At 37.5% G+C, this 25198-nt stretch overlaps 1 protein-coding gene across 1 annotated transcript in view; it reads right to left on the reverse strand.

The window, feature by feature from the left end:
- Positions 1 to 24462, reverse strand: part of PDE5A (phosphodiesterase 5A) — a 530049-nt gene extending 505587 nt beyond the window's left edge. The window contains exon 1 of the mRNA XM_053703601.1: positions 24244 to 24462. Within this exon, the coding sequence (XP_053559576.1) occupies positions 24244 to 24350 (107 nt within the window). The 5' untranslated portion in view covers positions 24351 to 24462. The remainder of the gene's footprint in view (positions 1 to 24243) is intronic.
- Positions 24463 to 25198: the final 736 nt, after the last annotated feature.

Here is a 25198-nt window from a genome sequence, read left to right on the forward strand (position 1 = left end):
CAAGAGGATAAAGTTTATTAAACTACACTTGAATCATTTTCCCTGTTGTGCTCTATTTCTTTTTTTCATATATCTATTTGTATTACGAGTGGAAAGTAAACGTGATTGCTTGAGAACAACTGCGATTTACAATAGAATTATTACCGCACATTCAGTACTCTGGTTAACTGTTTCACAAAACAAAAAAGTTACATAAAACACATCAACAATACATTACAAAGTAAAGTTACACTCACAATAATACCATCTAATAATAATTATTTAAAACAAATATTGCACACAAAAGTTATAAGGGCTCAAAGCCTCAGGTGTTAGAAAAAAAAGGCAGGCAAAGGACTTAGACATACATACATATACATGTGGATATGTATGTATATATATATATATATATATATATATATATATATATATATATATACAGGGAGTGCAGAATTATTAGGCAAATTAGTATTTTGACCACATCATCCTCTTTATGCATGTTGTCTTACTCCAAGCTGTATAGGCTCGAAAGCCTACTACCAATTAAGCATATTAGGTGATGTGCATCTCTGTAATGAGAAGGGGTGTGGTCTAATGACATCAACACCCTATATCAGGTGTGCATAATTATTAGGCAACTTCCTTTCCTTTGGCAAAATGGGTCAAAAGAAGGACTTGACAGGCTCAGAAAAGTCAAAAATAGTGAGATATCTTGCAGAGGGATGCAGCACTCTTAAAATTGCAAAACTTCTGAAGCGTGATCATCGAACAATCAAGCGTTTCATTCAAAATAGTCAACAGGGTCGCAAGAAGCGTGTGGAAAAACCAAGGCGCAAAATAACTGCTCATGAACTGAGAAAAGTCAAGCGTGCAGCTGCCAAGATGCCACTTGCCACCAGTTTGGCCATATTTCAGAGCTGCAACATCACTGGAGTGCCCAAAAGCACAAGGTGTGCAATACTCAGAGACATGGCCAAGGTAAGAAAGGCTGAAAGACGACCACCACTGAACAAGACACACAAGCTGAAACGTCAAGACTGGGCCAAGAAATATCTCAAGACTGATTTTTCTAAGGTTTTATGGACTGATGAAATGAGAGTGAGTCTTGATGGGCCAGATGGATGGGCCCGTGGCTGGATTGGTAAAGGGCAGAGAGCTCCAGTCCGATTCAGACGCCAGCAAGGTGGAGGTGGAGTACTGGTTTGGGCTGGTATCATCAAAGATGAGCTTGTGGGGCCTTTTCGGGTTGAGGATGGAGTCAAGCTCAACTCCCAGTCCTACTGCCAGTTTCTGGAAGACACCTTCTTCAAGCAGTGGTACAGGAAGAAGTCTGCATCCTTCAAGAAAAACATGATTTTCATGCAGGACAATGCTCCATCACACGCGTCCAAGTACTCCACAGCGTGGCTGGCAAGAAAGGGTATAAAAGAAGAAAATCTAATGACATGGCCTCCTTGTTCACCTGATCTGAACCCCATTGAGAACCTGTGGTCCATCATCAAATGTGAGATTTACAAGGAGGGAAAACAGTACACCTCTCTGAACAGTGTCTGGGAGGCTGTGGTTGCTGCTGCACGCAATGTTGATGGTGAACAGATCAAAACACTGACAGAATCCATGGATGGCAGGCTTTTGAGTGTCCTTGCAAAGAAAGGTGGCTATATTGGTCACTGATTTGTTTTTGTTTTGTTTTTGAATGTCAGAAATGTATATTTGTGAATGTTGAGATGTTATATTGGTTTCACTGGTAAAAATAAATAATTGAAATGGGTATATATTTGTTTTTTGTTAAGTTGCCTAATAATTATGCACAGTAATAGTCACCTGCACACACAGATATCACCCTAAAATAGCTATAACTAAAAAACAAACTAAAAACTACTTCCAAAACTATTCAGCTTTGATATTAATGAGTTTTTTGGGTTCATTGAGAACATGGTTGTTGTTCAATAATAAAATTAATCCTCAAAAATACAACTTGCCTAATAATTCTGCACTCCCTGTATATGTCTAAATATGTGTACATATGTATTGATGTATTTATAAGTGTATATATGTATTTACAGACATATATACACATATAAACACATAAATACATATGTACACATATATAGACATATATAGAAGTGCATTGGAGCCCTTTGCAGTTAAAGAGATACTGAACCCAATTTTTTTCTTTCAAGATTCAGATAGAGCATGATATTTTAATCAACTTTCTAATTTACTCCTATTATCAAATTTTCTTCATTCTCTTGGTATATTTATTTGAAATGCAAGAATGTAAGTTTAGATGCCGGCCCATTTTTGGTGAACAACCTGGGTTGTCCTTGCTGATTGGTGGATAAATTCATCCACCAATAAAAAAGTGCTGTCCAAAATTCTGAAACCCCAAAAAAGCTTAGATGCCTTCTTTTTCAAATAAAGATAGCAAGAGAACGAAGAAAAATTGATAATAGAAGTAAATTAGAAAGTTGCTTAAAATTGCATGCTCTATATGAATTGTGAAAGACAATATTTGGGTTCAGTGTCCCTTTAAGTAGATGAAAACATTACAAATAATATGAATGCATAATAAAGTGCTACACTGTGTATTTACTGTAAATATTTTACATTCCAAGGTTCTGCACATAACAGAATATGTTTTTGTGTATCAGATCTCAGCGCTGAGTTGTCTTTTCTATTTTTAGAATATGTTTTATCTCAAGATAAAATGTTGCTTTCTAAAACTCTTTCAGAGACCTTGAAGTACTGAGATCCTTCTTAGCTAATCTTGCCAGACCAGAGAGCTTTAGAGCAGTGTTTTTCAACCAGTGTGCCGTGGCACACTAGTGTGCCGTGAGAGATCCTCAGGTGTGCCACGGCAGACTGACAACAGTGTGACATATTTTTTAAACTTTGCTTGTTTTTTACTCCCAGTGCAGGGGTAGTTTGTAGGAGGCATGGCATAACAGCACAATACATACAGTATGTGTGTGATTTATGTGTATGTGTATATATATGCTGTATTAGGCTACAATGTGTGATTTTTTTTAAATTTTGGGATGGTGGTGTGCCACAGGATTTTTTAATGTAAAAAAGTGTGCCACGGCAAAAAAAAAGGTTAAAAATCACTGCTTTAGAGTATAAGGCCCTGAATTTCAAATGAGTAGAATATTTTTTTTTTTAACAAATTTAAATTGACTTTCATTTCCCTTTCCCCTGCATCATGTGACAGCCATCAGCCAATTACAAAAAGTATATATGTATACACTGTAAACTCTTGTATAGGGTCCATAGGAATTGGTGCCTCAGAAAGTGTGCTTATAAAAATAATTTGCACACTTTGATAATGGAAGTAAATTGGATTTTTTTTATTGCATGCTCTATCTGAATAATAAGCTTAATTTTGATTTTAGTGTCCATTTAAAGGGACATTATACACTTATTTTTTCTTTGCATAAATGTTTTGTAGATGATCTATTTATATAGCCCATAAAGTTGTTTTTTTTAAAAATGTATAGTTTTGCTTATTTTTAAATAACATTGTTCTGATTTTCAGACTCCTAACCAAGCCCTAAAGTTTTATGAGAATACCATTGGCTACCTACTCCAGCTTGCTCCTGTTTATGTAAAGGGTCTTTTCATATGCAAAATAAGGGGGAGGGGGAAAGTCTTTTTTCCCACTTGCAGTGGGCTTTCCAATTACCTTTTCAACTGAGCTAAACTGAGAGCTTCTAAGTAAATTTTTAAACAGTTTTATACTGGATTTTTATATCAGTATCTGTGCATCTTATTCTTTATAGTAGTGTCTATTACATGCAGTTATATGAAAATGAGTGTATAATGTACCTTTAAGCAATCCTCTCTCTCTTTCCTTTTGTCTTTATCAATCACCACATAGATTATAAATTCTCAGGGGAGCTGGTCCTCGGTTCCCTGGCTTGCACTTTGTTCTGTGTATTACAATACAAAAAAATAGTAGTAATTATAATATTTACTGGGCATTTTAACCCAGGGAGCATTGGAGCTATAATTTTGAGAAGTTTACCTCTAGCATTATTATATATATTTTTTATTTGCAGTGCTATATGCTACATTATAGAAGATCAAGTAAACTGTTCAGTTCAGTTGATCAGTGTAATCAAGAGCTCAAATGTCTATTAGATGTGATTACAAAGGAAAACTTAATTATCAACAGCACATGAGCTGATTAAATTGATTGGATCTTTTAACACCTAAATTCAACTGAAATTGTGGTTGGCATTCTTTTATTTTTATAAGGAGTGTGGAAACATTTTTTGAATAAAATGTGGTATGTTTTAAAATCCAAAATACATGAGAAGAAATGTGTCATGTATTTCCTTAGGAGAAATTGTTAAGTAGTTGATTTAATCCATAATACAAGTAAACCACAAATATTTTTTCTAAACCTCAAAGTATGTTTTTTTTGTGTAGTCCACATTTTATTATTACAATGGATTGGTGTCATAAAAAATATACAGTCACATCCAATATCAATCATTTCAGCAGATTATTCCATGGTTTAACTTGTTTAGGGCCAGATTACAAGTGGAGCGCTAATTTATCGTGCATTTGTGGGCATGTGATAAATAACCAGCCATTACAAGTGGCTGGTTATTGCTACCGCAAGCTCGCGGTAGCAATTAGTGCTTATAAAATTAACCAGAGATCAGATCTCTGGTTAATTTTATAAATGTGCCCCAAATGCCCCCAAAATACAGTGGTGTAGTTTATAAAAAAATAAAAATTGTAGCATTTTCTTTTTTTAATAAAAAAAATGCACCAGGCAGTTTTTGGGGGCTAAAGTGTGTCGGGTGGGGGTGTCGGGTGTTAGAAAAAAACGGCACTGAAAAGTGCCTTTATATTGCAGTCTATGGGAACACTGTGTTCCCAGTAAATATATATGTGTATAATCATATACTTATATACTTACAATTTCTACTAATTCTCATGCCGTGTCCCATGGCATTGTAGCCTATGGAAGCGTGCTCTTGTGAGCGCAATGCTTCCCAGCAATGTGAATGTGAGCTGCTATCAACTTGTAATACCAGCGCACATTAGCGTGCACTGGTATAACTCTGTGGAGGGCAAATATCACTTTCACAAAAGTGATATTTAGCGCACCACTTATAATCTGGCCCTTAATAGGTTAACTTGTTAGATAACTTATTTAATAGATTTTACTGCGACTGAGACAAAAATATGATGGAAAATTGTTTGTACACACACATCCTCAAGTATCAGCAGTCATTTTCAGGTCCCTTTAACTGTAACATTATCATGGTGATCTCCAACATGTGTTACCTAATAAACCTCCACATAAACCCCTTTTATTAACGGTCAGGTTTTCATTTTATTAAGACTTTAAGCTGATTTATTTTACTGCCACAGTAATAAGAGAATATTTAACAGAATGAGAGAGGTTCAAGTTATAAAATATAGTTTAGGCCTAGTGTTCTTGCTGATAAGTCAGTTACGTCAGTTATTTGGAGATACACTGAAAAAATATTAATCAGTGTGCTCTCCTGCATCTGTTGCTAACTGACCTTAAAGGGACACAAAACCCAAATATTTCATGATTCAGATAGAGCATGTAATTTTAATCAACTTTCTAATTTACTCCTATTATCATTTTTTCTTTGTTCTCTTGCTATCTTTTTTTGAAAGAGCAGGAATGTAAGCTTAGAAGCCGGCCCATTTTTGGTTCAGAACCTGGGTAGCGTTTGCTGATTGCTGCCTAAATATAGCCACCAAGCGCTACCCATGTGCTGAACCAAAAATGGTCTGGTTCCTAAACTTACATTCCTGCTTTTTCAAATAAAGATACCAAGAAAATGAAGAGAAATTTATAAAAGGAGTAAACTAGAAATTTGCTTAAAATTGCATGCTCTACCTGAAACATGAAAGTTTGGGTTTTTAGTCCCTTTAACAACTACCATTCTAATATTTTCTTTAGTAAACCAGCTGCCTAGCATAACATAGGAACTGGTGAAAATGGAGATACTCACTCCCAACTGTTCCACTTGCTTGTTCTTAAGGGGCATAATGAGAAGGAATGAAAGGTTTTTCCTCTAGATGATGACATCACTCCATGTATGTCTGATAACTTCACAGGCAACAGGAGATTACAATTGCAGAGGTATTTCTTCATTTCTTTCTCTTTGATTGGAAGCCTTTACCTTGTATCACAATGGTGGTCATCACCATAAAAATGTTGATCAACTGCAGAACGCTATTTGGCTGAAAGGTGAATACTTTATGCTGAAAGCTCCTTTATTTATTTAGAGATATTCGTAGTCAGCGCACCCAGGTAGGTAAAGAAATGCAAAGAAAATAGTATTTGATCCAACTCCTTTATTTGTAATGAATCACATTACAAGTGTATAGGCAGGTATATAGGCATACCTGACCTGAGCTGCCAGCCGTATTATTTTTGATGCCTATATACCTGCCTATACACTTGTAATGTGATTCATTACAAATAAAGGAGTTGGATCAAATACTATTTTCTTTGCATTCCTTTACCTACCAATATCTCTGTTTGAATTTGGAGCGCAGGTGGAACGTTCCTGTCCTCGCACCAGTCGGGTGAAGTTGTGACGTCATCACGACACATTGGAGGGGGTGTGACTCTCTACTTGAAGGCCACTGCAGGGTTCCTGGTAACCTTTGCCGCATCGAGTGCTGTGTCTGAGCGCTCCCTAGAACTTTTGATCCTTTATTTATTTGCAGCATTCACCACATTGAGCTGCTCAGGAAGCACGCGGCAGAACGCTATTTGGCTGAGAGGTGACGTTTACACCTTTTAGCCAATAGCCATGCGGGAAATCCGGCTTGTCGCCGTGTGTCGGTGTGATTAAAAACGCTGGAAATGTCCAAAACAACCTTTGAATATAAAACCTCCCATTAAATTAAAGGGCCACTAAACCCAAAATCTTTCTTTCATGATTCAGATAGAGAATACAAATTTAAACAACATTACAATTTACTTCTATTATTTATTTTGCTTCATTTTTTAGATATCCTTAGTTTAAGAAAAAACAATCCACATGGGTGAGCCAATCACACGATACTTCTATGTGCAGCAACCGATCAGCAGCTACTGAGCATATCTGGATATGCTTTTCAGCAAAGAATATCCAGAAAATAAAACAAATGAGATAATAGAAGTAAATTAGAAAGATATTTAAAATTGCATTCTCTTTCTAAATCATGAAAGAAAAAATGTGGGTTTCATGTCCCTTTAATTTGTAAAACAAAATGTAGGTTTTGGGAAGGCAAATTGTTTTTAAATCTGGCCAACTTTTCTGGAACCACTCTCTATACTAATTAGCATGAGTACTTATGCATTTATCAAACCCAACAAAAATCTTTTGTGATTTAGACAGATCAAGCAATTTTACAATACGTTTCCAATTTACTTCTATTCCCAAATTTGCTTTGTTCCCATGTATTCCTTGTTGAAGATACCTAGGTAGGTTTCTGGAGCACTATATGACAGGAAATAGTGGTGCTATCTAGTGCTCTTGCAAATGGCTAACATTATTATAAAACTGTGCTCTGGACACGTGCACGCTCCTGAGTTTACATCCCTGCTTTTCAACAAAAGATACCAAAAAGAAAATTTGCTAAAAAAAAGTCAGTTAGAAAGTTGTTTAAAATGGCATGCTCTTACTGAATCATGAAAGAAAAAATAAAGGTTCCATGCCCCTTTAAGCTGCATGGAATTATTTTAGAATATTATTTCAAATTAGTTACACCCCAACATAACCTTTATTTTACACATATTTTCTTTATTATCTACAAATCTACATTGAAATTAATTTTATAAATAAAGACTATGCCAGTAAAATACCAGCAATTGGGAATTCTAGCGCTATATTTAATTACAGCAATTAGAAAATAGTAATTTGTAGTGTTGTTTACAGATATGTTAAACGGCAAAAAAAAACAATTTTGGTTATTTTGGGTTTTAAGTGCTCATTTAATAGTACTGTAAAATATTATCCCCTCTAATGTGTTCCAAATTATTCATTTTACCTGCTGTTTGCAAATTCAAAATGTACCTTTATTCTGTCATTTGAAATAGCTGCTTTTGGCTGTTGAAACCATCACCTATACTTAATATTTCAATACTGCAGTATTGGCTACAGAAAATCTATGTTCCCAAGAGACAGCAAAATAAATCAACTTCCTAGATGAGAGAGAAACCAGCTCATTTAAAATGGTTTTCCATCATCTGCTTTTCAGCTGTACTCTTAATTAGCAGCTTGTCTGAATACATTGTCCCTTTAACAAAGAGACTATACATTATTTTTTTCATTGATGCATATAAAAAAAGGACATTTTTGCAAAACTGTATTAAAATAAGATATACTTATAGAGCATGTTGCTGTCAACCAATAGTGCTGTGGAAGTTTTGCTTGTCAGCCAGTGAGCAACTATTCCATGGATTAGTATTGTGTGTGTGTTCCTAACCTAACTTTGTTACATGATAAAAAGCTTGCATGCATGCATAGTTGGAAAAGGACACCCTTTAGGCAAGACCTCTTTTTAACTACCACAAAGGTTACAAATGTAGAAGGTTAAAAGCAAATATCTCAGTTTTTTATGTCAAGCAAGCCCCTTTTTTCCTGGCATTTGAACATATGAGGGAGAACATAAACTCCAACTTTTTTTTTGTCATTACATTTTCTTTGTACCTTCAAAATAAACTTATAATAAAAAAAAGTAAAATAGCTAAAAATATGGCAAACTGATTTATATTGAATCCAACACAGTTTGATCTAAAATACCTAGAGCATATATAAAATATAAAGTATCCTGGAACTATACATAAGCCAGAGGCTCTCACTAAAAATATATACAGAGAGTGCCTGCAAATATAAAGAGCTTTTGGAATGTTTAAACCCCCCAAAAATCTCAAGAAATGCTGCTTGTATTCCGTTGTTTTCTAAAAGATACAAGATGAGCATTAGATTCACATACAAATATCAAGCAGAACTGCTCAGCCTTTGGGCTGTAGATCTGTCTATATTTTGTATCTATGCATCAAGGAAGATTAAACTTAAAGGGACATTAAACCCCACAAAAATATTTCACGATTCAGATAGCGAATACAATTTTAAACAACATTTTAATTTACTTATATTATCTCATTTGCTTTATTCTTTAGATATCCTTTGTTGAAGAAATAGCAATGCACATGGGTGAGCCAATCACACGAGGCATCTATGTGCAGCCACCAATCAGCAGCTACTGAGCCTATCTAGATATGCTTTACGTCAACGGATATCAAGAGAATGAAGCAAATTAGATAATAGAAGTAAATTAGAAAGTTGTTTAAAATTACATGTTCTATCTGAATCATGAAATAAAAAATGTGGGTTTCATGTCCCTTTAACCCCTAAAAGCTATATATACTGTATGTATTTTACAGATAAGCAAAAAGGAAATAAAAACACTAAACAGCTTGAAAAAATGTTCAAAAAGAGAAAATTAAATCTGCAAATGATAAAAAGAACACATCAGAATTTCTCAATGCAAATTAAATGATACAACTACTACTACTATTAATAGCAATACTACTACTACTGATAATAATAATAATAATAATAATAATAATAATAGTAATAATAAATCAGAAAAAATATTATACTTTCTGATTGTTTTTGGTGTTTTTATTAGTTAAATGATGAAAAAATATATATTTGGTTAAGAAATTAATATAAGCCTATTTATTCAGAGATCTCATTTCACACAATAGATATGTCTTTTATTAGCTTTTGTGTTCATATTTGACTTTAAATATTTATTTATTATGAATAAATATATTTCTATTTATAGATTATCTAACAATTAGTAGTTTCCTTTTGTGATACATAGATAAATAAATAGATAAAAAGATAGACAGATAGATAGATACAACAAATCTTTACTTAAGCACAACAATGTTTTTCAACTGATCTGAAAGCAAGTCATACATGTCATTATTATTTATTAAACTACCAGGGAATCCTCATTCCTCATTATATAAGAAGGTCTATGAAAGAAACCAGTGACGACACTGAACAAACAATAATTATTTCAAACTAAGCAAAAACAAAATACAAAACACAGCAATACACTTCAATGCGTAAAACAAACAGAACCGAAAGGCAAACATCAAAAAATAATAAAGTAACAAATATCTAGAACTAGAAAGCAATACAATATATACAGTATCTCACAAAAGTGAGTACACCCCTCACATTTTTGTAAATATTTTATTATATCTTTTCATGTGATAACACTAAAGAAAATACACTTTGCTACAATTTAACCCCTTAATGACCAAGGACGTACGCCACACGTCCTCAAAAAAAATACAGTTAATGACCGAGGACGTGTGGCGTACGTCCTTGGTCTGGAAAGCAGCTGGAAGCGATCCTGCTCGCTTCCAGCTGCTTTCCGGTTATTGCAGTGATGCCTCGATATCGAGGCATCCTGCAATAACCCCCCTTGGCCATCCGATGCAGATAGAGCCACTCTGTGGCCCTCTCTGCACCGGACATCGGTGGCCGGTATTGTTGGTGGGTGGGAGCAAGTCTGGGAGGCGGGTGGGCGGCCATCGATGTGCCGAGTGGAGGGGGGTGGGATAGACGGGAGCGCGCACGGGGGGGCGACGGGCGGGCGCGTGCACGGGGCGGGAGCGGGAGGGAACCGCTACACTGCAGAAAAAGTTAATAAAAGTTAAAAAAAACCCATATATTATTCTCCTGGTAGATTTTGAGGGTTTAGACACCTATCTGTCTCACCCTGCCTATAAAATCTTAAGTTTAGAGGATATTCTCACAACATATTACTAACATTTTACTGTTCCTCTAACAACTGCGCAGAAAACCCTAATTATATATATTTTTTTTTTTCCTCACCTTCCCCCTTTTCCCACCCTTAACCCCCTCTCACCTTCCCTTAACTGAAGGCAATACAATGACCCCACCTCAGAGAAGTAGAGGGCCTAGCCCCATAGATCTCATTACCATAAATGTGAAAGGATTCAATAGCCCGGGAAAGCGGTCCATGATCACTAGAGACCTCCATAAAATGGGCGGGGATATAGTCCTCATACAAGAAACTCACTTTTCCAGACTAAGCGAGCCCAAATGGTATAGTCACCATTACCCGATGGCGTATTTTGCCTCAGGGCCTTCAAAAAAGAATGGGGTGGGTATTCTGATTCACTCACGGATACCTTTCAGACTAGACCAAACTCACAAAGACCCTGAAGGCAGATATCTGATATTGACCGGGACAATTTTTAACAAACATGTCACATTAGTTAATATCTATTCACCAAATTCCTCACAGGACATGTTTCTTAGGAAAGTGACACGTAAAATCATGGAGTCACAGAAAGGGACCCTATTTGTGGGCGGGGACTTTAATGCCTCACTTAATCCTGAAATAGATGCCTCAGATGGTCTCTCCAGCGTCCCCCTCAAAGTACTTAAGCACCTCACTAAAACACTGAGGGAAATGGTTTTGCATGATATCTGGAGCACATTTCACCCTACAGCTAGAAATTATACTTTCTATTCCCATCCACATGGGAAGTACACAAGAATTGACTATATATTTACTGATTCAGCAGGGCTTTCTTTGATAGCCAGCAGCAGCATTGGACCGATCACATGGTCGGACCATGCGCCAGTGAAATGTTCTATTGGCTGGCCTGAAATACCGACTACACCCTTTTTATGGAGACTGGATGATACCATGCTTGACAATCCAGTACTTAAACAGGAATTGTGGAATAGTATTGACGAATATTTTAGGCTCAACTTGGATGGTTCATTGTGCCATACCACGGTGTGGGAGGCGCATAAATGCGTGATCCGAGGTATCCTGATCAGACATAAAGCGGCGCAAAATCGTAAAAAGAGAGAACAATATGACACTCTCTTATCCAAAGTCACAAAAGCGGAACAAGCACACAAGGACTCACCCAGGAGTGACACTTTAAAGCAGAAACTAGCTGAGGCTAAGACAGCACTCTTGTCACATCTACAAGCAGAGAATCAGGCTAAAGCTCTGAAACTCAGGCAACGGTTTTTTGAACAAGGAAACAAAGCCGGAAAACTACTGGCTCGTGCCATTGCACGACAAAGACTTAAAACATATGTCTATGAAATTGCTGACAAAAGCGGCAACATGCAAAAAGACGGGCAATCAATTGCAAATGTGTTTAGGGACTTTTATGAAGCCCTATATAATATCCGCCAGCCCAGTGGTCAGGAACCAAGATTAGGGGCGACCCCTGCTCTGGAACAAGAGATAACAGACTATCTTGGAAGGGTTGACACCCCTACACTGACCAAAGAAGAGGCAGACATATTGGAGAGGCCCTTCACAGCGGAAGAGATAGTACTGGCAGTCAAGGACCTTCCTACGGGTAAGAGCCCGGGTCCAGATGGATTTGGCATAAAATATTACAAGTCCTTCCTGGATGTGCTGACACCTCACTTGCTCAAAATGTTTAATCATCTAACGGAGAACCCGGTACTGCCCAGCACAATGCTTGAAGCATTCATCACTGTAATTCCCAAGCCTGGTAAGTCTGCTGAGATAGCTGGGAATTACAGACCTATATCTCTTCTCAACTCGGATGTATAGGTTCTAGCAAAGCTTATCGCTAACCGACTCAGAAACTTTTTGCCACGCCTGATATCTGTAGACCAGACTGGCTTTATCCCATCCAGAGAGGCAAGGGATAATACCTTGCGGGTTATTCAGTTGATCTCACATGCCTGGGTGGAATCAGCACCGTTGGGATTAGTGTCAACAGATGCGGAGAAAGCCTTCGATCGGGTCAATTGGATGTTTATGAGGCACACACTTGGGAAATTTGGATTCGGACCAGGTTTTATCCAAAAAACTTTCTCCTTATACTCATCGCCTTCGGCGAGAGTGAGGGTCAATGGTACTCTCTCTGAGCCACTGCAAATCACGAACGGCACCAGACAGGGGTGCCCCCTCTCACCGCTGCTGTTCGCGCTGGTGGTGGAGGTGTTGGCGTGCAAGATCCGTGCCAACCCAGCCATCCAAGGCATTAAAATAAATAACACAGAACATAAATTGGCGATGTACGCAGATGACATTCTGCTGACATTGATCAACACGACTTCTTCTCTCAGAGCCGCTATCATTGAGTTTGAAGAATACGGGAGAGTGTCCGATTTCCTTCTTAATCTGGCCAAATCGGAGATCCTCAACATTACAGAACAACAGAGTGTCATTGATACACTGCGGACGCAAGGTCCTCTACAGATAGCTCCAGGACGCTTGAAGTACCTTGGCATCACACTTGCACCAACGGTTAAAGAAATTGCCGATATTAATTACAAAAGCATTAGGGACGATATTACCCGTGACACAAATGCATGGAAAAACAAAACAATATCTTGGATTGGACGTATACACGTCGCCAAGATGAATATTCTACCTAGAGTCTTGTATATCATGCAGGTGGTCCCACTCTTGATTGCATCACATATAATGCATCAGGTGCAAGTGGCCATTGAAACATACATCTGGAATGGGATCAAACCTAGAGTGAACAGGAGATCGCTGTATCTTCCAAGGGACAGAGGAGGGCTAGGAGTTCCCCACTTACCCACTTATAGCAAGGCTATAGGTCTGCAGCGCCTGGTGGAATGGTGTCACAACTCCCCCAGTAAAGCCTGGGTAGGACTAGACAATGACATTTTGCAGAGGAGTAATGTGGGCTCAATGGCCTGGGTTGCATCCTCCAAGCGTCCTGGGAAGATAAAGCAATATCCCATGATGGGAGATGTCTTCAGGAGATGTGATGAGCTTATAAAAGTAGAGAGCAAAATCTCAACAATGAAAACCCCAGTCACACCGGTTCGAGATAATCCAGACAACGGTCTGGCTAACAGACCATACAGCCGAAGCTCAATTTATACATTAGCTGACGCAGCCATCTCCAACGCAATTCATCAGGGAAAGGTCAGACCCCAGGTAGAGCTGGTTGAGTGGGATGACTGGATGTTTAGATCATGGTTTCGGACAGCGCAATTCCATCACTATTATGACAGCACTAAAGACAAAGCGTCATTCTCCAGACAGAAAACCCCCTTTGAGGTGCTTTGCACCACGGAGGGAGTACAGACTCATTTAATATCAAGGCTTTACAAGATGCTGCTGGTTAGAGAAGAGGGCACTCTGCCTTCCTATGTGGATGCTTGGCATAAGGAATTTGGTAGGGATATAAACACTGAGGAGTGGCTGAAAATCTTTGATAAAGCAAAAAAAACTTCTGTGTCGGCCCGTCTGCAGGAGATGCATTACAAGTTTCTAAGTAGGTGGTATCTCACCCCCCAAAGGCTAAAAAAGATCTACCCTCACATGGGAGGGGGATGCTGGAGAGACTGCGGAGAGGAGGGTACATTGCTCCACATTTGGTGGACATGCCCACTCGTAAAACCGTTCTGGGAGGGAGTGTTTGCAGAATGTAGCAGAATACTGACCATCATTATACCCCCAGACCCATATTATCTACTGCTGCATAAGCTCCCTAAGATCTCTGAAGAGGCAAAGCAAAGATTGTTCGTACTTATGTTGAACTGTGCTAAGAGCTTGGTCCCAAAATACTGGAAATCAGCACAAGTCCCAGATGTGGGAGAGTGGAGAAGTGGGGTGAGAGATTTGCTGAATTTGGAAAGGTATCACTACTTCAAAGCAGGTAAACTGGTCACCCATGAATATATGTCACTGCTCTGGGAGGGTAAACCAATATAGTTACAGATTCTGTTAGGATAATGATTCTGGAGTCATAAAAAACACAAAAATGTAATCAGTTATTGCCTGGCCTTATTTAAATTCACATCCATAACCAACACTTCCCGTCCTTCCTCCCCTCCTCTCCCCCCCCTTTTTTTTTTTTTTTTCCCTCTTTCTTCTTTTCTTCTCTCTGGGCGTCTTCTGTTCTCTCTTCACTTTCAGATCCACTATTATAGTGGATATTTGGATGGGCTAGCTGTACTATCAGTTAACTCATGTTCTATGAGTCAAGGAATATGAGTATCCTTATCTAAAGCAGAATTGGCTTGGTGCAGCTGGCCTATCAAAAAAGTAATTAGCATATGATATAAGCAAATGTTACTAACTATAAATAATTACTTATTCTTTATATGTAATGAACATAGGAAACATACTTATTGGAGCCTTTAGGAGTTGTATAAGGTTTGAAGCTCCAGACTTATGAATATCACTTGCTGTATACAACTTGATCTATGTAATATATATCTACAACTTGTAAAACATGTTCATTCAATAAAGCTCTTTTAAAAAAAAAAAAATATATATATATTTAAAAAAAAATTAAATGATCATCTAAGGGTTCTGGAAGGGGTGGGGGGTTGGTCTTGGGGGGGGGGGAGCTACACTACAGAAAAGGGCAATAAAAAAAAAACAAAGCATACTTTTTTTTACTAAACTGGGTACTGGCAGACAGCTGCCAGTACCCAAGATGGCGCCCATTAAGGCAGAGGGGGAGGGTTAGAAAGCTGTTTGGTGGGGGATCAGTGAGGTTGGGGGCTAAGGGGGGATCCTACACAGCAGAATATGTAAATATGCTAAAAACAAAAAAAAGCCCAAATATAGCTTTTATTTTAGTACTGGCAGAGTTTCTGCCAGTACTTAAGATGGCGGGGACAATTGTGGGGTGGGGGAGGGAAGAGAGCTGTTTCGGAGGGATCAGGGGGTCTGATGTGTCAGGTGGGAGGCTGAGCTCTACACTAAAGCTAAAATTAAACCTGCAAGCTCCCTACAAGCTACATAATTAACCCCATCACTGCTAGCCATAATACACGTGTGATGCGCAGCGGCATTTGGCGGCCTTCTAATTACCAAAAAGCAATGCCAAAGCCATATATGTCTGCTATTTCTGAACAAAGGGGATCCCAGAGAAGCATTTACAACAATTTGTGCCATAATTGCACAAGCTGTTTGTAAATGATTTCAGTGAGAAACCTAAAATTTGGAAAAATTTAAAGTTTTTTTTTAATTTGATTGCATTTGGCGGTGAAATGGTGGCATGAAATATATCAAAATTGGCCTAGATCAATACTTGGGGTTGTCTACTACACTACACTAAAGCTAAAATTACCCCTAAAAGCTCCCTACATGCTCCCTAATTAACCCCTTCACTGCTGGACATAATACACGTGTAGTGCGCAGTGGCATTTAGCAGCCTTCTAATTACCAAAAAGCAACGCCAAAGCCATATATGTCTGCTATTTCTGAACAAAGGGGATCCCAGAGAAGAATTTACAACAATTTAAGCCATAATTGCACAAGCAAGCAAGTTTGTGAAAAAATTTGTGAAAAAGTGAACAATTTTTTATATTTAATCGCATTTGGCGGTGAAATGGAGGCATGAAATATACCAAAATGGGCCTAGATCAATACTTTGGGATGTCTACTAAAAAAAAAAATATACATGTCAATGGATATTCAGAGATTCCTGAAAGATAGTAGTGTTCCAATGTAACTATCGCAAATTTTGAAAAATAATGGTTTGGAAATAGCAAAGTGCTACTTGTATTTATAGCCCTATAACTTACAAAAAAAGCAAAGAAGATGTAAACATTGGGTATTTCTAAACTCAGGACAAAATTTAGAAACTAGTTAGCATGGGTGTTTTTTGGTGGTTGTAGATGTGTAACAGATTTTGGGGGTCAAATTTAGAAAAAGTGTGTTTTTTTCAATTTTTTCCTCATATTTTATAAAAATTTTTATAGTAAATTATAAGATATGATGAAAATAATGGTATTTTTAGAAAGTCCATTTAATGGCGAGAAAAACTGTATATAATATGTGTGGGTACAGTAAATGAGTAAGAGGAAAATTACAGCTAAACACAAACACCGCAGAAATGTAAAAATAGCCTTGGTCCCAAACGGACAGAAAATGGAAAAGTGCTGTGGTCATTAAAGGGTTAAAGTAGTGAGTATACAGCCTGTATAACAGTGTAAATTTGCTGTCCCCTCAAAATAGATCAATTCACAGCCATTAATGTCTAAACCCCTAAGTGGAAATGTCCAAATTGGGCCCAAAGTGTCAATATTTTATGTGGCCACCATTATTTTCCAGCACTGCCATAACCCTCTTGGGCATGGAGTTCACCAGAGCTTCACAGGTTGCCACTGGAGTCCTCTTCCACTCCTCCATGATGACATCACGGAGCTGGTGGATGTTAGAGACCTTGCACTCCCCCACCTTCCGTTTGAGGATGCCCCACAGATGCTCAATAGGGTTTAGGTCTGGAAAAATGCTTGGCCAGTCCATCACCTTTACCCTAGGCTTCTTTAGCAAGGCAGTGGTCATCTTGGAGGTGTGTTTGGGGTCGTTATCATGTTGAAATACTGCCCTGCTGCCCAGTCTTCAAAGGGAGGGGATCATGCTCTGCTTCAGTATGTCACAGTACACTTTGGCATTCATGGTTCCCTCAATGAACTGTAGTTTCCCAGTGCCGGCAGCACTCATGCAGGCCCAGACCATGACCCTCCCACCACCATGCTTGATTGTAGGCAAGACACACTTGTCATTGTACTCCACATCTGGTTGCCGCCACACACGCTTGACACCATCTGAACCAAATAAGTTTATCTTGGTCTCATCAGACCACAGGACATGGTTCCAGTAATCCATGTCCTTAGTCTGCTTGTCTTCAGAAAACTGTTTGCGGGCTTTCTTGTGCATCATCTTTAGAAGAGGCTTCCTTCTGGGACAACAGCCATGCAGACCAATTTGATGCAGTGTGTGGCATATGGTCTGAGCACTGACAGGCTGATCCCCCACCCTTTCAACCTCTGCAGCAATGCTGGCAGCACTCATACGTCTATTTCCCAAACACAAACTCTGGATATGACGCTAAGCACATGCACTCAACTTCCTTGGTCGACCATGGTGAGGCCTGTTCTGAGTGGAACCTGTTCTGTGAAACCGCTGTAGGGTCTTGCCCACCATGCTGTAGCTCAGTTTCAGGGTCTTGGCAATCTTCTTATAGCCTAGGCCATCTTTATGTAGAGCAACAATTTTTTTTTTCAGATCCTCAGAGAGTTCTTTGCCATGAGGTGCCATGTTGAACTTCCAGTGACCAGTATGAGAGAGCGATAACACCAAATTTAACACACCTGCTCCCCATTCACACCTGAGGTAACACTAACGAGTCACATGACACCGGGGAGGGAAAATGGCTAATTGTGCCCAATTTGGACATTTTCACTTAGGGGTGTACTCACTTTTGTTGCCAACAGTTTAGACATTAATGGCTGTGTGTTTAGTTATTTTGAGGGGACAGAAAATGTACACTGGCTGTACATATTGTAGCAAAGTGTCAAATCTTCAGTGTTGTCACATGAAAAGATATAATAAAATATTTACAAAAATATGAGGGGTGTACTCACTTTTGTGGGACACTGTACAAGATCATGCTAAATATGAATATTGCATGTACATATTTAACATATAAACTGATAATAGGCCATTCATGTGTATGTATATTTTATGTGATATAGTTTCATTTCTTGGTAATGCTGGTATTAAAGAAGATAATAAAAAGAAATGTATGCAAAATGTATATATTAGTTACAGTTCAAGTTCTATTACAGCAATAAATGTTAATCATGCTAAAAAAGATAATCTTGTGAAAATATGTTAGCCATAGGAATAAAATTACTTTCTAAATTAACTATTTTTATTCTTAGACTGAGATTTTATTTTTTGGGGGCGGGGCTATATATATATAATTGTTTTCTTATGGCATTTATGGTAGAGCTGCTTAGTCATTTTTGTCCCTTCTTCAACATGAATTCAACATGAATGCCCCACTTACTTTACACTTTGCTCATACCCCACCCACGTAAATTGCAGTTATCTTTTACAACAGAGTAATGACATGAGAAAAGATCCTGAAGATACTGCACACATCAAAAGCAGAGTAACAGCTGTGTGTATGAGAACAAATTTATCTGTATTCCATTATAAATGATCAGCCAATTTATTTATTTTATTATTGTTTGTTTTTTACTAGACTGAATATAGCTCAATTTAAATCCTGAACTTAAATAGACATTAAAGTATTTTTATAGATTTGCACAAGAACTGAATTACTGCATTGCTAATAATCTGTATTCAAAATTAACATTGTTTTACAGTCCAGAGAAACAACTCTTGAAATCCTTTAGAATTTTATTTTATTTGTCTCATTTTGTGTGTTCATTTAATAAGCTTGTGCACTTTTCAAACCCCTGCTTCTCTGGGGCAGTAGAAAAACAATGCATTTCAGATTTTAATCACAGTAAAAGCAGACAAAATACTAAACAAAAGAACATTGCAAAGTTTATTTATTTTTTACTATGCATGATTATATTTTGAGTATAATAGGCCTTTATGAGAAACTGTTTACAAAACTGACAGAAGTAAATTTGTCAACTCTGTTCTGCTGTCACTCTTGTTGCTTCCTCCTCCCCTGTTATTAAGGTCCTGCGTTATATAATTTAAAAATGTGAACAACCCAATCCCCCCATGGAACACCCTGCCTAGGAAATTTAAAATTTGTTCCAAAGAAAAATCTGACTACAAACCAGCCCACTGAAACCACCAAAAGCCCCTGCTCTGGTCCATACACACCATCATGTAACCATTTTACTTTGTCCCCAGATAATCCAGACTTCCTTCTGGTCCAGTAGATATGTTGGGAGATAGGTCATCACCAAATTTGTGCATAAGTACTACAGGAACCCAACACCACACTTTTATAAGACCCTCTTATGCCACCAAACATAAAACAGACCAAGTATTCCATAGAACATTTTTTTATTGACTCTCCGCTGGAATTTTGCCGTTACGGAAATATCATGGGGGCCATTTTTTCAGCTGCACAATCACTATTGGAGCTGCAAGCAATGCTGCCTGTTTATTAAAGGGACACTGTACCCAAATTTTTTTCTTTCGTGATTCAGATTGAGCATGACATTTTAAGCATCTTTCTAATTTACTCCTTTTATCAATTTTTCTTCTTTCTCTTGGTATCTTTATTTGAAATGCAAGAATGTAAGTTTAGATGCCGGCATATTTTTGTTGAACAACCTGGGTTGTCCTTGCTGATTGGTGGATAAATTCATTCACCAATAAAAAAGTTGCTGTCCAGAGTACTGAACCCAAAACAAGCTTAGATGCCTTCTTTTTCAAATAAAGATATCAAGAGAACGAAGAAAAATTGATAATAGGAGTAAGTTCGAAAGTTGCTTAAAATTGCATGCTCTTTCTGAATTACAAAAGAAAATTTTTGGGTACAGTATCCCTTTAATGTTGCAAGCAATATTATTATGGGGTGTGTGTGGCAAATGCACGTTAGCCCTTCGGATGACTGCAGAGGCTATGAGGGCTGCAACTCATTTCTAACCCTAGCCCTAACCTTCGCCTAACCATAACCCTCGCCCTAACCATAATGTCACCAGATTCACTTGCCATCAAGATTGCTGACTATGAGATTCTCATTTTAGTATATCACAGACAGTTAAGAACTTTTCTCCAAAAAATTGTTACTGTGTTCTGTTGTGTATACTACACATACAGTTTCTATTTTCTACATATAAAACATATTGGTAAAATGATATTGTGAAACTCTGTGATCACACAAAATGCATCCTGTATTTAGTAGAGCACAGTTTGGGAAACAACACTGTAACCTACTGCAGCTCCCACAAAAATATTTCCAAATATGAAATGATCACATAGTTTGCATATAACAGCTAAATGGAAATATTAAGAATGTTTGCATTGTTCCATGCTGCCAAATATCATGTTTTAAACCAACTTCTAGAAAAAAAAAAAAGAATAGAATTGCCTTTTAATATACAAACTAGACTTTTCCATATGTTTTCAGAGTCTGGCACAGATGGTTTGAAAGAAGCAGGTGGCTTAGGAAACGGCACACTAATGTTAGTCAATAATTAATTTGTTCTTGTCTCAACAGTCTCTCTTGACCATATGAGCTTTCATGGTGCACTGCAAACAAGCTTGCAAAGTGAACCCTGCATGTTTTATTGCAGATGTGCAAGTGAGAAGCAGTTTGTGTGGAACAATTTAGAAGCCATTAGCAGCAAAAAGCAGAAACTGTCACTGCCTCAGGGACTAGCGCCACATCGATCCCATAAAAATTTGTGTTCTAAAATAAAATCTGTGTAAGCAGAATTAGTATGTTATTTTTTTAGTAATCAGTGGTTACTTTATGAATTTAGCAATAAAAATGCACCTACTGGTCTTCATGAGTATTGTACTATGCAACAGGTTAACAGAGTAAGCAGAAATATATTATAAACTACAAATGTATGGTCTTATTTAATATTGTTTTGTGAAACTAAATCCCCACCCCATGAATTATAGGCAGCTGAAGAATGATGATTTATCCAAAACAATATGTCCAAACAATGGCTTTAAATTCATTATTGGAAAAATATCAATTTTAGATACCATTTTTATTTTACTGAGTAACTATTGTGTGTGTATTATTTTTTCTTCAGCTAGATTTACTGGTACTTTATAAACATGACTGTTTGCCAAGATGCTTAGTAATAAACAAATATATAAATAAAACTTTCTCCTAGCTTTCTACCACACTGCAAGAGCTACATTAAATTGCAAGACTGTAAAGACAGATTGGATTAAATAAAGAATAAATTATTTCTTTTAACACACTACAAGAACTAAAATTAAAAAAAAAATGTTGTAATGAATAGTGGCAATTACTGGTGTGTATTGTTTAGATATATCTGTGTGTACCATATGCCACACACACAAAATATATGTATTTGTGTGTATATATGTTATATATATATATATATATATATATATATATATATATATATATATATATATATATATATATATATATATATATATATATATATATATATATATATATATACAATTGTGTGTGGCATATGATACACACACATATATATATATATATATATATATATATATATATATATATATATATATATATATATATATATATATATATACAGAGTATATATACACACATAATTGTATATATACATACATACATTTTACATGACACTATGAGTATTTTTCCCTCTAAACTTTATAAAATACAGTTAATTTAAAATCTGTGAATACAGCAATGTGAATATTGGGACTGACACTGACACACTGTGCCTCTAAAACCCCACAAAACATTAATATTTTTTACTGTGCTATACAACTTGTGTGCTAAAATAATAATTTTAAAATGTCCTTTTTCTGTAGGTGAGACATTATACATTATTTTGCATGCAGGTTAGTTATGGGCATTAGCCACTGATCCTTAGCCACTGAGCTCTATCCTGTTTGTTAAGTTTCCCAGTAACATTGGATATCTCTGCTGTTTCCTCTCCTTATTAGGAGTGAATAGCCCAAGACTCAGATAACTTACCACAAGCTTGTGATCATAACAACTAAATATATTTTACTCATTGCACCCTAGGAAAAGAGGTTGCACTCATAAAATAGCCATAAACACACAAAGCCAAATATAAACATATTAATTTTATTATGTGTATATGCAGATGTGCAAACACAAACATCTGCACAATGTATTATTATTATTACAAAGTGACATTGTTTATTCTCTTATAGACCCACAGTCTCCCAGCTCAACTGCTTCATAGCAAATAGTGAGCAACAAGAGAAAGCATCAAAAGCTGATAAATGTCTGGAAAACAAAGGTCAGTGCGTGTGAGAGAGACAGTGAATAGCAGGCAGCAAAAAGTGAAAGTGAATACTATTCGGGGAAAAAAGGAACAGCGGGGATTTTAACCCTTTAGCTGCCAGACAGGACTGCAAAGCTTTTGTTGCCTCACTATATGGCAGCTATATGTTAACTGTGTTATTTATAGTTGTGCAGAGATGGATCTTCGTAGGTACTCTCAGTTACTGAGTACTTACTGTATGGTGCAGTTTACTGGTGCTCTGCTCTCACTGCTGCTGCTGCTGCTGTGTCCAGTGAGCCCCTGGGCAGACACCCAGCTCTCTGCGCGGCACCCCGAGCTCTCCCCCAGCTCCTGGATAACAGAGAAAGTAGCCTCGCTTATTGCAGAGGACTCACGGCCAGGCTTCCCCTGCCACATGCTCCCGAGTCACACACAAATAAAACAGGAACCAGAATAATATGGGAGGAGGAGATGTATGCATGAAGCTATGCAAGTACAGTATATGTAAAAAAAACTTATGTGAGGCATAACACAACTTCCTAAAGCATCTGTGTGTGATTGTCCTTAGGATCCTCCCCAGCAGACGGAAGGAAGAGGAGCATATTTGGATAAATTAAATTAGAATTCACCAATCTGCAGATGAGAAGCTGATTCTTTAAAATGCCTGGAATAGCTACCCATTCCCAATATTACACAACTCAATAGAACACATGAACTGGGTAGTGCTTAGAAAACTGTGAATCATGCACCTATGCACACAATGCTACCAGAGCAGGGAATTGCTATTTACATTTTACATTCATTTTGCAAGGGGACAAATTCATTTACACAATGTACTAAGTATAGTATTAAAAATGAATGCAGCTACATTAACAGCCAGACAATGATTTCAACCAGACTACTGTTCTGAACCCCCCCCAGTGATGTACAGATTGTTTGGGTTTGTAAATAAAAGGTAAACTATATGGATGTAGTCTTTGATACTTTAATAACTATTTATAGTTGATACGTTTTTGCACCTTAACAAATACAATTCAAAAAAACCCAAAGCATGCAAAAAACAAAACAGAAAAGTATCCAACATAGAGAAAAGTCCAAATCTATGTATGATACTTAATAACAATATGTAATTTGTTTGTAATTTCACATAAAATGGCATCTAATGCAAGAAACATAGCATAACATTACGGTTATCTGATAATTTAGTGACAGTATATTATTGGTTTAATACTCTAGAATTGGAGCATATCCCCAATATATGCTAATGACATAAACAGCCTTCTCTGGCAGGGAAAGAGTTAAACATCCCAGCATAAAATGCATTCTTTTAAACTTGTTATCATGCTGTGCCCCTTGCATTGTATTACCCTGTGTTGTATATACCAGGACCCCAATGCATAGCTTGTTGTCTCTTGTGCCCACTACACCCAGTTATGTAGCTTACTGTGCCCAGCTCCCCCTCAGCCCTATATTTACTTACCTCGTAGCTTTCCTAACAAAGTAAGAGTGTGTGAAATCCCAGTGATCGTCCAGCCAGGATTCTATGCCCTCATGATCCTGGGGTTGCGGGCTGCTGCTGCCCTCCATGGTGTGAGGCTGATCCCTGCGGGAGGAGGAGGAGGAGGGAGGAGGCGAATATGTAACACAACAAGCGCACAACTCAATAGAAGAGAGAGAATGAAGGAAGATTCTGGTTTTTGGCCAGGATGTTGTATCTTATTGTATTAGTTGCTGAGGCATCAGAGAGTTTGAGGAACTCTCCTGAGGGTGTTGTACTATATCCATGGGACACTAGGTGACAGGCAGCAGCAGGCTGCTGGTGAAGAGACAGCTGTCTCTTGGAGTGAATTAGTGACTGTCTACAATACACCCAGCCAAGTCCTCCCCTCCTCCTACTGCTCTTTCCTCGCCACCTCTATTAGTGATGCTGCTGTTAGTTTCTGAACAGGGGTTTCCAGGTGAGAGCTTGAGGTGAGAAGCAGGGGGCACTACTGCCCACCAAGGGCTGCTGGGAGCATAAACAACCTGGCACTTCTTTACATGCAGCATTAATTTGCTTCCTCATTCACAAAAAAATGTACAGAGTGTTAACAAAAGAGTAAGCTAATTAATTCTGTATTTACACAAAAGGAAATAAACCATTTCAGTCTTTCCTTATGTGTCAATAATGAGTTTCCATATTTAATGCTCTAAATCTTATAGATGTTACTGAACCTGGAATTAATTTAGCATTTTTTGTCAACATAGTTGTCCAGTGCTGGCATAATTGTGGATATTATTCTTACAATAAATTGAAAAACTATCTTACATACACATTGGTCTAGATTACAAGTGGAGCGCTATTGATAGTGCAGGGTGATCTAAAAACATTGCTGCACTATGCTAGGATTAGTGCCAGAGAATGTTTTGCTTGCTGGACATCCCTTTAGCGCACG

Source organism: Bombina bombina, chromosome 2 (assembly GCF_027579735.1).
Source record: "Bombina bombina isolate aBomBom1 chromosome 2, aBomBom1.pri, whole genome shotgun sequence".
Taxonomy (NCBI): Eukaryota; Metazoa; Chordata; class Amphibia; order Anura; family Bombinatoridae; genus Bombina; species Bombina bombina.